Genomic DNA, 13,336 nt, shown 5'->3' with positions numbered 1-13,336 from the left:
AATTAGAGACTGTTTCTTGTCGTCGTTATTTTTAATATTCATATCCTTCTATGGCTAGTATGAAGGACTTAGACCTTTGTCCATCTGTAAACTAGAATCGGTTGCCGCACTCTATCTCTACAGCCTTACCAAATATACATCAGCCAAAGGATCATGTTTTCCTAAAATTTTACTTAGTTAAACTGTTTGCTAACTGGCATTCTTTTTTTTAATTAATAACGATCTGGCAATAAAATCCATTCAAATAACAAAATAAAAATTTCCAAAAAATAACCTACCCCCCGTTCTTCCGAACACTTTCTTGAACAGGATCCGCAGCAGTCGACAAAGTTTAGCAACGATGTCGGACTGGCGCCGTGATCTTCAGCTCGTGGGCGTCGTTTTCATAGTCACCACGGCGCTATTAGGCGTGATGTTGCACTCGCTGGTAATCTCGACGCTCACAGACACCGAGTGGCTCGCGCTTCGACTGCCTACAACGCTCGAGGCAGCTCAAGAGCTAGGCAAGACCCTTCAGAGCTTCTCCGAGCGCCAACGAGGTTCACTTTTGCTCGCACACATGGGCTGCTATCTATACCTGCAAACATTTGCGATTCCGGGCACCGTATTTTTCAATCTATTGGGCGGCGCGTTGTTTGGGATGACGCTGGGATTTCCTCTGTGCTTGGCTAACAACACACTGGGATCGGTCTTTATGTTTCTCCTTTCGCGGCGTTTTGGCTACCGCGTCGTCACGCACTTTTTTCCGCAAAAACTCGATCGCTTAAGAAGTATATTGGACGCACATCGCGACGAAATGGCGCTGAATATGATATTCCTGCGCGTATTTCCATTCACCCCCAATTGGTTTATTAACATGGCGTCGCCCCACTTGGCCATTCCGCTAGGCCAATTTACGTTAGGCCCGCTATTTGGGCTCGTTCCGTACAATTTCCTGAGCTGCAAAGCTGGGCTTATTCTGCGCGAGCTACGATCGCGTGGAGACATTATTGATAGCGCCACGACGATGCAGCTTATAGTGGTTGCTATCGTAGGTGGCCTTGTGCTCCCAAGACTAAAGAGGCGTTTTGCCACGACCACTGGTACCAAGCATGATTAAATTGAGTGTTTAAATTACGTTTGTCTTGTCCAAGTTTTTGCTGAATTGAGTAAGTTTCAGATAATTAAAAAAATCTAAAAGCTATCATTCAGCGTGTATCAAACGCACTATTTTTTTTTTTGTTCGTCGGGACCAAGCTAGACAAAATAAATGTCAGAGATACTTCTTATTCATTCGACGCCAGGCCAATTAGGTCTGCAGAGCTCTTATTGGGTTTGACTATCACAAGGTGCGTAATTAGATCCCGAATTTTCAGTATTTAAAATGCTAGACACGGGCGGATTTTAATTTTTTTCTGACAGACTGTAATCGTGAAGGTCTTCTTTCGTTGGAATGGATATGCAAATCTTTTAGATTATTATTAGAGTATACAATTATACGAGTAGTCTGCGCTGGTGCTCCCTCGCACTGCAGCAGCAATTTTCAATTATTTTGTTTGGCGGGAGTTGTTATACCTTTTAACGATTACTTTCAAACAGAAAAAAAGTTATCGCGATTACAACTTAAGATTCTGGAATGTGATGCTAAAAATTAATGGCTAGAACACTGCGATGTAAGAAATAGCTAATTAATTTCAAGGGAAAGCACAATATCGTTCAAGCTAATGCGAGGTTTAAATCAAGCTGTCGACGTCCTAACTGCAATAAGCCACGAAAATGCAGGCTGTTTTCCGTATCAAAACAAAAGCAGCCGACCGGCCGTGATGGCAAAAGGTGGTTCTACCAAGAGAATTCAAGGTGCCTTCCTCTAATATTTTAAGCGCAAATAGGTTTTCATCCGACTTCTATACAAACACGTAAAAACTCGCGGTACTCAAAAGTGATTAGCAAGCAACTTAACGATTTAGAGGTATGCCAGCGTCGACGTCCTGTCATGTAAAAAGACGCATTCTTCACATTGCCGTATTAAGACGCAATTTTTTTTGCGAAGTCTTCGGGGCCGTGTAGGAGTCACTTAGCTTGCTCATCACCAAATAAAAAAATGCTCTTCGATCAATCGCTGCAAACTTTCATGTTCCTCGCGAAACAAACTTTTGCGCAATATTGGACGCATATTCCCAAAAACAGTTTATTATTTGCGACTGAACTTCATTGCAATGTGCGCTCATGAATGTGTTGGAGGTCTCCGCATTGCATAATTCAGAGGAGTGCTATTATGTAAGGCACGAAAATATTCTAGATCGTGTTTTTCTGTCACATGCAACAGGCTTTCTAGCTACTGGTAGCGTTAAAGACTTGCATTGGCCTTGTATGCAAATTGCCTGAGGTCACTTTAGGTTTTCCGACACTATTTAAATAACTCATGTTACAGCTCTCCCGTGACCTCAAGAGCAAACGGTTGTATCAGACGATGTACTGTATGTACAGTATTATTTACGCTACTTTTTTTTTGCAGTTTCCATTTTGAGGTTGTCAAGGATGTAAGAAACTATTTTAAATTTTAAATTTGAGCTATTATGGAGTATTAAGCGGCTAAAAAAGCATCTTCGGCTACTATTGCTTGTCAGCTTGAAAATAAAAAAAGTTTTGAAGCAATAATGGACTACGTACCTAATATCACGCTGTACAAGAAATGACTCAAAACCAATAAAAACAACACTCTTCGCCTTGCGTCATGGCCTTCATGTCGGTAGCTCGTCAGGCACGCGCCACTTCTCGATTCCTCTATTCCCGTATGCGCGTTTGTCCTCTTGTAGCTAATGAGCAATTCTTGCAGCGAACGAAGTGGCAGCGCTTGCCCTGTGCGATGGAGTCTCCGATCCTATCGACTCGAGTAGGCTTTTTGCGAACAAAGGTGAGCGAGCGTGTGGTCCTGCCAGAAGAGAACGAAATTGAACCTACGCTAGCATTTGACGACAGTGAAATGACAATTGAAGATGCTTCGATTGAAAACTTGCTGAAAGAGCTCAATGAAGTTTTTGAAATTATTGCTGCTGTGCCACTGATGGATGAAGAGGAGTATGGGGAAGTGCGCCAACACTTTGAGAGTGGCAGTGGTCTTGATGAGATTGATGAACGTGGGTATAATATTAAAGCTGGGACGCATAAGATTTGGAAGGGTGAGCGCGACCTTACAAAGATTGTTGAGGGATTGGATACCGATTCGGCCCAGATTCTGCAGCGTATCCTGCTCCACACGCTTAATATTGAGAGAAAAGTGCGTGAGATGCTCTCGAATGGTGGAGTTGATCCCGATGACAAAGATGAGTTGCAAGAAGACAATCAGGTCATTTGAGATTGTCCGTTAAAAAAGAAGTCATCTCGACACCATCAAGGTATTGCGGAGATCTTGGTCGAGCCCGCGTGCTTTGCTTTTGCTCTTAACTTTTGATTCGACACAGGCAATCAAGACGTCTAAGTCCCGTATAAATGATGTACGTATACTTGCACCATTGATAAATTCTCCTTATCTTATGTTAGAAATAAAGAACGATTGTAAGAATACCTCGCCGTAAAATGCACAAGAAAATGGGCAACATGTAATTTCAGGCATGACCCGAATTTGTGCTCATTACGAAAAACGCATATTTTGCTCTCAAAAAAAGTGATAAATAATTTTATTCATTCTTGCCTTCAGGGCTCTGAAAAGCGGTGGTAATGGGCTTCGTCGCACTAGCTCGTCAGACGCTTATCGTTTCTCGCTTCCAAATGCACGCGTCTACACGCTTAAGCACAGCAATTCCCTGGCAACAAATGCATAAGCACCGCGTGCCTTGCTCTATCGACCCTCCATTCCTATCAACCCGAACCAGCAGCATTAGTTTTGTACGAACAAAAGTCAGCGAACGCACGCTCCGTCGGAAGAAATTACGCGTCAACAAGAGCCAAAAAGGAGTCAAGGTGCCAATTCTTAAAGAAACGTTGCGCAAGCTCTATTTGCGTACGCATCCGGATCTCTTTGGACAGTATCCAACGCAGCAGCGCGCAAATGAGGAATCGTACAAAGAGCTCTTGGGCATCCTGGACGCCATTGAGAAACACAATCAATTTCCCCCAGCCAAGACCTTAAAACTTCCATTTTTTTTAAAAACACCTATCGAGGGTGAATTTAAAGAAGTCGAGTTGCAACTACGCACGACGGGAGGTGCATGTAATACGTTGGTAGAGGAGGCATTGGGTCAATTTTTCAGCAACTGTGGGCTCCCTGAGGTCTTTCAATGGGACAAAGGAAGCTGGGGCAAAAGTGTAGGTAAACACGCAGTAGAGAATCCAAATTTAGGCTTTGAAAAGGAAGATGAAACGCATGAGAACGACCGTCACGAGGCCAAGCGCGAAGAACGGCATTCTTCAGCTCCGGCTTATAATCCCGTGGATCGTAAAGCACCAGAAGATCATTCGATTGAAAAGGTTCTGAATGAGTTAGACGACACGTTGCAGCTTATTGCTGTCGTGCCATATCTTGACGACGACGACAAGCAACAGCAAGCTATTAAAACTCATTTTGAACACGGATCAGGTCTCGATGACCTCGATGCTCAAGGGTATTCACTGAAAGCGGGAGTTATTCAATTGTGGCAAGGCGAACGGAATCTACAGGCACTGATTCCTGGATTAGATGGCGACTCGGCGATTCTAATGCAGCGAATTTTGCTTCATACCGTCGATATTGAAAAGCGTCTCGAGAACGTCATTGCTCAAAGCTCCTTGGACGTTACGAGATTCACTGCGGAAGCTTGTAATCAACAGAGCGAGTAAAGATTCTTGGATGACTTTATCGATAAAAGATTATCGCGTTATGTGGGCATTTACAATGAATTAATTGTTAAGCACTGAACTTACATGCCCAAATGCACAAAAGATGACACGGCACTAGGACCTGCACCCAGGATTGGAAAGAATAGTGAATTACTTCTTTGAGTCGCTGTCCTAGACAGGAATTAGCTCTTACATAACATCGAGTGACCCGGGGCCGTCAGTTTAGCACGAAATGGAACGGGGTGTACCGTTAAAACATGAATATTATTTCTGTAAGAGAAAATAATAAAGAAGTATTTACGTTGGAATTGTTATATTCAACTTAAATTCCTAGGTACTTAATTGAAGTAATAAAAAAAAAACCTACCACTTAAGTGTGCTTCATATATATGTGACCCACCCTTATGTATGTGATGCACATTGGTACATCCTAGCGTCATCCGCTATGCGAAATACCCAAAAACGATACGCTCGCAGCACATATTAGTCTATCTACAAAGACGGCATTTATGCTAGGTAATAACAGAAATTTATATTTAATGCGATTAAATATAAATCAGTCTTAAACTTACAATATACTTGATAAGTTTGCACGAGGAGCCGGATTACCGCTCCCGTGACGACACTTTTATCAGTGTACTTCGTGAGTTGGGTGAGGTCGCTAAGGCGCCCACCACAAACCTCACTGCACGTGAGAGAAGGCGGTAAATCGTCGAAGGTGTGTGCGTGCGTAGTACGTGGCAGCTTTAAGTAGCGCCCGTCTACACTTGGTGGAACTTGAAATCCTTCCCACGACCCGCATCTTTGAGCGTGTACGTGAGGATGAGCCTCAATATCGATTGGACTCATTTCCCCCCACCTCCGAACATCATCGGGAGTTGGCTGAGCAGACGGCGCAGGGACTTAGGGAACAAGCCATGGCCAGGGTCTTGGGTAGTCTCCTGAGCAACATGTTACTCAGTTGGAGCAGTTTGACGCACTCATGCTCGGACAGCGAAGGGTCGCGTCCGAGGCACAAAGCCATGCTACGGCGGAGTCTGTCACACAGACTCAGGATGAGCTAAGGCGAGAGCAGGCTCGAAGCGAGGCTTTCAACAGGACTGTTAAGATGCTCTCCGCTCTCAGCCGAGGCTTATTCGGATGGACCCGCCCAAGTTCGATGGAACTGCAGCGCGCACGATATCCATCGGCTGTTAGCAGTAAAGCAATGCGGTGTGTCGCAGCTAATCGAAGATGACAGCCCGATGGTGCCGTACTCCATGTCGCACCCGCGCGGTAAAGCCTCAGAGTGGGCTTACTCGGCGGGTATAGCGTATTCAAGGTGTTCCCTTCATGGGCGATTATAAGACAAAGACTCGCGCCATGTGCCAGCCACCAAACAACGAGGTGTTGCATAAGGTGCGCGTTTTCGGGGCGTGGCAGGCGAAGCGATCTATGCAAGAGCATGTGCAGGAGATGCACTAGCTGTCGGGATCAATTACCGTAGGTCCGATTGGGGAGCACATAAAAGTGCCCAAGTTTATGAACGGAATACGTCATGGCTCATCGTGACAGGCTCTTATTAGAAAGGTGCCGTCAACGATGGAATCCAAATTGCCTTAGTTGAGGAGAAATTTTACAACAGTGCCTCGGCGATAGCTTGGTATAAGCCGTCGGCCGAGAGAACAGGTGTCACTTCCATGGAGTTGGGCAATGCAGACGTTGTCTGTCACAAATGTGGCAAGCGCAGTCATATGAGCGCTGCTATGCCTGGGCCCCTGCTGGGGCGAAGACGCCCAGCAAGAGGAATCCCTTTCCGAAGAGCGATGGCAATAACCAGCGTGCGAGACGCATGAGTCCGCATCTACCACTGAGGGGTCGAAAAAATGCAGGAGAAAGCTGAGGTAAATCGCTTTAGCTTCATCGATGGCCTGTTATGGCATCAGCTGTCACCTTGTGATTCCTTGGGAATCTATGTGCCTCATGACACAGACCTCAAGCTGATGACCCTTCACGAGCTCCATGATGCGCCATCTAGTGGGCATCTGGGCCGTGAAAAGACATTCTTACGAGTGTCAGAGAAATTTTGGTGAACGCACTTATTTAGATGGGTGGCCAACTATATTCGCTCTTGCGAACAGTGTCAGCATAAAGCCTGCACCGTCCAGCAGTGCGCCACTGAAGCCGCTACCGATTCCAACCAACTGTTGGAAGTCAGTAAGTCTAGACTTCACATTAGGGTCGGACGGGGCTCGTCGTCTTCGTAAACGGTCTAAGCAAGATGGTTCATTCAGCACCATGTAAGACATCGATCAAAGGCAAGTAGGCAGCTCTCTTGTCCTGGATCGCGTATACCGATTACACGAGATGGCCGAGTCCATAGTATTGGACCGGGATCAATGATTTACGTCTGGGTTTTGGCGACAAGTGCTTGGGCTGCTAGGTGGCGAGTTCCCCATGTCGACCGCAGATCATCCCCAGACCGATGGCCAAACAGAACGTGCCAATCGGGTCGTGGCGGATGTCTTACGCACTATAGCAACTCCCAAAGAGTGGAGCAAGCAATTGCCCTTTGTGGAGTTCGCTATAAATAACAATGTCCACGCCAGTACGGGTGAGACACCGTTTTATATAAACGGACTGTGCCATCCTCGGACGCCAGTCTCGTTTGTACGCAGCCCGAGTCTTAGTGGAGGGGGGCCTCTCACTATGCTCGGTGCGAAAGAGAGACCTAGTTTCGTCAATTTGACGATGACCCGCGAGGATATCATCTCAACGACAGAAACTTGCCTTATTGACCCTGCCAGTTTAGCAGTGGTCAATAAAACAATGCCTTATGACCGACCTCTCGGTGGTATCATAGCCGAGTTAAATGCTAAAGCTTGAGCGAGGCTCAATGCTTTGTGGATGAGCGATTAGCCATCACACGAAAAGTCCGTGACGCGATCGTAAGCGCACAGGACAAGCAAAAAGATACGCTTAACTGGAAGAGCGAGGTTTCTCGCTCTCTACATTCGAGAGATCCATGGGTTCTGGACCTCCGTTTTCTTGTCTTCTGGGTGGACGATATGCTCCGAGTGGACGAAAGCCTGTTTGACCGAAATGGTCGCAAAAATAATGAACGCTTTAGATGGGTGAAAAAGTACTATTTTGTACTGCTACCCTACCTTAAAATGCAATTTCTTTACTACCTGTAGGTACTACGGAGTTGTTGCCGCGTTTAATTAAGCCCTTTACGGTGGTTGAAGAGGTTCGAGACCTAAATTATAGACTCGCCCTTCGCCCGTATATAAAGACGCATCTCGTATTTTACGTGGGTCGCTTGAAACGGTATGTAGACCCAAATGACCTCACATACCCTCATCCGTCTAAGAAAACCGACGGTGACGCCGACTGTGGGTCGAGCGTCAATCGGGTGAGGAGGATGGATAAGGCGAAAGACTATCAGCCGAATGACTCCTCCAACCACCAAAAGACTCGGAGTGCAACGGATACCACGCGCGTAATGCGGGTCCCTCAGCATCAACTTCTCCAGGAAGTCAAGCCGAAGTTTCAGACGTTCATAAACCTGACGATTCTTCACCCGGACATTCTGAAGATCCGAGTTCGGTCGCAAGACTTGACCCTCGAGATCCCAACGCATCGCTCAGCAGCGCTTAACGCCTGCTACTAAATGGACGGAGGAAAGGCAGCCGTAGTAGCTAGATGAGGTCGCCACTACTATCGGGCGCCGCCTGCACTGATGGATGCTGGTGGGAATTAACGCTTCCTTGCTGGAAGGTTGCTTGCCCACAGCCCCGAGAGGCAAGGGTATCAGATCCTCGTCCAATGGAAAGGTTACCCGAAGAGTTTTGACTCTTGGAAACCGATCGATACCCTACGTACTGATGTGCCCGGCTTGGTGGCTGCCTATGAAAAGGACCACCAGCTGAGGCCTCTTCGCTAGTCTCAAATGGACTAGCAGAAGTAGCGTAGTGAGAAGAAACAGGGGGTACAGTACCACCCATGATTTCTTTCACACGCCAGCGGGCGAAATTAATTCGTTGCGACCGCTGTTTCATCTCATCGTAATACTAATGAATGCGGCGCAAGAATTATGCCTCGTGATGGTCGGGCGTTTCATTTGAGCGCATCACGACCGGGATCGGGAAAATACGCCCAAGCGATTTTCCTGAGTCCTCCATGATTGAAAGACGCCATAATAATTATGTGCATCTACAAGAGCGCGCTCTAAGAGCGACGCTCTTGGCCCGTTTAAACGAGGCCATTTTGATGGAGGGGGCGTCTTTGGAATGCCACCCGTCACATAGCCACGTTCTGAACGACTGGCTTGTGACACCGACTGAGCACGTTCACGTGTCGTCGGCGGAGCTTTAGGCTCCAAAAACTCTATGTCAGAACCATTATGGATTATGGTTTGAGCATAAGGCGTTGTGGTTATACCCAACAAAGAAGCTTTTTTTGCTGCACCTTAATGGGCAGCGCTCTCATTGCCTGTCGCTGCGCTTTCCAGCGCAGACTACGAGACAGCATTCGTAAATGATGCTGTCTCCGTGTTGTGAGCCATGAGAAAAGTTTGGATGGGCGATAATTCGCCATCATCCTTCCTCATGAGCTCGTTGTCCGCATTACTACTATGAGGTGACGGCAACGGTGTCGACTCATTGTAGTCGACAATGAGCGACGGATCAACATCCTCACTGTTAAAGTTGGATGGATCCTTAAGCCCAGTTAACGCGACAGCCGCAGTGGCTATCGGCGTTCTGTCTAAGGCATTAGACGCGGCCGGCAAATTAACGCGGCGCGTGCGCTTAGTGCGAGGTTAAGTGGGCATCTTCGCAGACGACCCACCAATGTGGCCCCTTTTAGGTGGCATCTTGGGCGCCGTGTATGGATACACGTGCGCTAGAGTGATTGAGTGAACTAGCGGGGCGTAAAGCTGCTCGCAGTTCCTCTCTCCTCCTTGACGAATTTAAAAATATAAATTCGTTCTTAAAGGGAGGTGATGGTGTAGTCCCCGTTAAGTACACTTGGTGTACTTAGGTGGATGGTAAATTACTTAATTGAAGTAATTAGACCCAGCACTCGGGTGTGGTTCACATTTGTGATGTATTCTTATGTATGTGATGCACATGGGTGCATTCACATTAGGAGGGATGACGCCTAGCGTCATCCGTGATGACGGCTAGCGTCATCCGTTACGCGAGGTATCTAGAAAGATACGCTCGCAATATATATTAAGTGTTGTCTATAGAAATGACATTTTAATTGGTAAAAATAGGTATATTTAATTCTATTAAATATAAATCAGTCTGAAAACTACTCCCTACTTGGTAAGTTCGCACGAGGAGACGGATTACCGCTCCCGTGACGACACTTAACCAGAGTACTTAGTGTGTTGGGTGAGGTCGCTTGCGCGCCCACCACAACTACCTCACTGCACGCAAGAGAAGCAGGTCAAACCGCTTCTTCGATGTGCTAGGGTGTGTGTCTAAGTAGAGCGCTGCCGCATTACGACGTGCCCGCCCACAATACTGCTATCAACTTGAATCAGCGACATCTTTATCAGCTGCGAAAAATGATTCTAGGAATATTCACTTGTACAGTTGTGAAGGTGCTGGGAAAATTCGTGATAGTAAAGCCGAAGGACGAAGTCAACCGGTGTGACAATAGAAGGCGCCAACAGGGGTCAACAGGAGTCAACAGGCGTCAACGACTAGGTTTCACAACAAAACGCTCGCGCGTTCACACTGGTAGAGGGACTCCAATGTACAAGACTCGTCGACAAAAGGAAAAAAAGTACATAATAGCAACCCTTTCGCACCAAGTAAAAGGCAATACATTCAAGACAAAGATCAATTATTTTGTCGATATGGCCCTCCCGAATACCGTCACCGCCAAGACTGGACTGTTCTTTCGTTTCACATGGTTCACGCTGAGATCCATATTTAGAATAAGAGCAGGTTAACACGCCTTTGCGAATAAAGTCATTACGGAGAGCTCCAAAGGCTATATTCGTAGCGGGGCACTACGACTTGTACTGCTTCAGTACAAGCCCACTTCGCACTGCTTCAGTTGTGAGTGGTGCCTTACGTCACTTCAAGTACACTAGAACGTGCAGAGGAAGACTTCACTTTAAGAAACATACCTTAAAGAGGGTTAAATGAAAACTGTATTAATATAATTCAGTTTCTCTTCTTTCATTCTGTTAATGCTAGCTTAATTATAAACTAATACTAAACATGCAATTGAAATCTTATCTGTCTCTCTCTCTTTGTTTACGTTTACAGCTGATTAGTCTGCGGGATAAATAGATATAATGGCTTAGACCTATTTATGGATAAGATTTCCGAGGATTACTATATAAAGTAATATTCTCCAAATATAATCTACCATTTAGATAATATATTAATCAACAACCTTAAGTGTTTATTTCATGTAACGATACACCCTGTTACATCACCCCTCCCTTAAACGACTATCACTCTGACTGTCATTGGATAGAGTAGTCACTATGTGACAACTTAATTAAAAATGATGTTGATTGGTCACATAAGCAATCGTAATTAAAGTTCTTGTGGTGACCTTGCTTCAGTTGGTACCACTCAAAGGAGCGTTGACGATAAAATGTTTCGTACTTCCCCTGAGAAAAAGCCGTGGCTTTTGCCCGAACGACTAGTTAGTAGCTTGTCTGGAGAGACTACTCCTCACAATAAATATCCCTTATTTATTGCGACAAAGGTACATGGCCTTGATTCCAGCGCGAAGAAATTTTGCGCTGAGGAAGATTTCTTTCTCGATGCTTTTCTTAAGCATCGATGGTTAAGTGGCAACAATAAGCGATGTAAAGTCTCGCTTATGCTAAGCTTGGAGCGCGTTCATTCGCAATGTCAAAGACATTGGACGCGAAGCCTGGCTTCAAAAACTAAACGCGAATCGCGTTAAGTTTGAGAAAAGAACTCCAACCGGTGCAAAGTACAAATTGCATCGGTTGTCACGTGAGGCTGGACTTCCATGCCCTATGTGGCGTGAACCCTGTCCATGTTGTATTGACAACACGAAGAGAGTAAAAGGGGATGTCTATTCCCTTTCTTCGCCCTGGGGAAGTGCTCGCATCTCTATTGAAATGCGCGATGCGATTGACGTTTTGCATTCAATTTGCAAGCGCCAGGGGCCCGTGTTTTCCGATGGAACTTCTGATCCATCGGATGAGTCTCGTCATACTGACGGACGAAGCCCTTAACGTCAACAATCAGCTGTGAACGAGGCTCCCAGCTGTTATGTGAAGGTGAATAACCGCGCTAGCGAGCAAGATAGCTCGTTCGCTGCCCCTTCACATCACGATGGTTTCGAATACGTTCCACAAGAACCGTGGGGATCCATCAATGGTTGTGGTGGAGGAGGGAATATACAATCCGACCCATGTGTCGGATCTAGAGTCGAAGATCGACAAACTCGATCAGTTCCTCCATAAATTGTAGGAGGGACTTAATCACGAGCGCGGTAAACGTCGCTCGTTAGAGCAGACGGTGCAGTCACACTATATCGGACGGTTGGAAGAGCGTTCAATGAGTGCGTACTCATGTTGGAGTACGAACGGAAATGTCACGCTCTTCGTGATGAGCTGTCTTCCGCTCATCGCGGTTTCGAGGATCTCGGACCCGTAATGAGAATCTCCTGATTCAGCATGAAAATCTGGTTCGTGACCACAAGAATCTTTTAGGGACTCTTGAAAAGGGTGGACAGATCCGTCCTCAAAAGAAACCGCGTACTGATGGTACGGGCGGATCCGACCAACATAAAACGTAGGAAGCGTTCGCATCCTACGTGGCAATTTTGTTGTGTACGCATTACCTCTGCGATGCAGTACACGGAAAGGCCGAATGAACTTGGGTAAAAGTTTACTGCTACCCATATTTGTGACTACACGCTTAGGTAAGTTACCGTAGAGAGTAGTACTAGGTCATTAATTTTAAATGAAAGAACGTTTGCTCTTCCATGATTGTCTGCATTCCGTTTTTGACGGTCCACTGCGTTAGCAATGGAATCCTGAACGAAACGGATTATTGATTCTCGAGTTAGCAGAAATTGTTCTGCTGACTAATTTGTTAAGTCTTTTCAGTACGCTTTGTCCGCACTGCCATGAGATTTTTCTCATCTTCGATGTCGATTTCTTCGACATCGACATAACGCGCGTCGTTGTAAACTTCGACGCGTGATGAGCATGAGCGAGAATTGGTTTTGCTCCTGCGTGTCCACCCCCCCCCCCTTAAACTAGAGGATCCCTCTAATTGGGTGGGAATGCGAGGATGGCGTAGGTCATTCACGAAAAACGGTGTATGCGTTGTAGACGCATGCACCGAATTATTGATGGCGAATTCGACCATCGGAAAAAACTCTTTCAATTCGGATACGATTGGACGTAACTTCGAAGTATCTCTTCGAGGACGCAATTTACGCGTTCTGTTTGACCATCCGTATCTGGGTGATCGGATGTTGACATAGTCAGCCGTGTTCCGAGAGATCGGAACACGGATTGCCAAAACTCCGCCGTGAACCGTGG

At 46.1% G+C, this 13,336-nt stretch overlaps 3 protein-coding genes across 3 annotated transcripts; all 3 read left to right on the top strand.

The window, feature by feature from the left end:
* Positions 1–340: 340 nt before the first annotated feature.
* Positions 341–1,099, top strand: CCR75_007978 (uncharacterized protein; the record flags this gene model as incomplete). Its single annotated transcript, XM_067966034.1, has 1 exon — positions 341–1,099. One exon carries the CDS (start codon positions 341–343, stop codon positions 1,097–1,099), a length of 759 nt encoding a protein of 252 aa, XP_067822302.1.
* A 1,614-nt stretch (positions 1,100–2,713) lies between these two features.
* Positions 2,714–3,334, top strand: CCR75_007977 (uncharacterized protein; the record flags this gene model as incomplete). Its single annotated transcript, XM_067966033.1, has 1 exon — positions 2,714–3,334. One exon carries the CDS (start codon positions 2,714–2,716, stop codon positions 3,332–3,334), a length of 621 nt encoding a protein of 206 aa, XP_067822300.1.
* A 362-nt stretch (positions 3,335–3,696) lies between these two features.
* On the top strand, positions 3,697–4,794 carry CCR75_008561 (uncharacterized protein; the record flags this gene model as incomplete). Its single annotated transcript, XM_067966613.1, has 1 exon — positions 3,697–4,794. The coding sequence occupies one exon, from the start codon at positions 3,697–3,699 to the stop codon at positions 4,792–4,794; it is 1,098 nt and encodes a 365-aa protein (XP_067814591.1).
* Positions 4,795–13,336: the final 8,542 nt, after the last annotated feature.

This window comes from Bremia lactucae, linkage group LG14 (genome assembly GCF_004359215.1).
Source record: "Bremia lactucae strain SF5 linkage group LG14, whole genome shotgun sequence".
Classification (NCBI taxonomy): domain Eukaryota; phylum Oomycota; class Peronosporomycetes; order Peronosporales; family Peronosporaceae; genus Bremia; species Bremia lactucae.
Note: the sequence above shows the minus strand (reverse complement) of the source record. Positions and strands in the feature narration are given on the sequence as shown.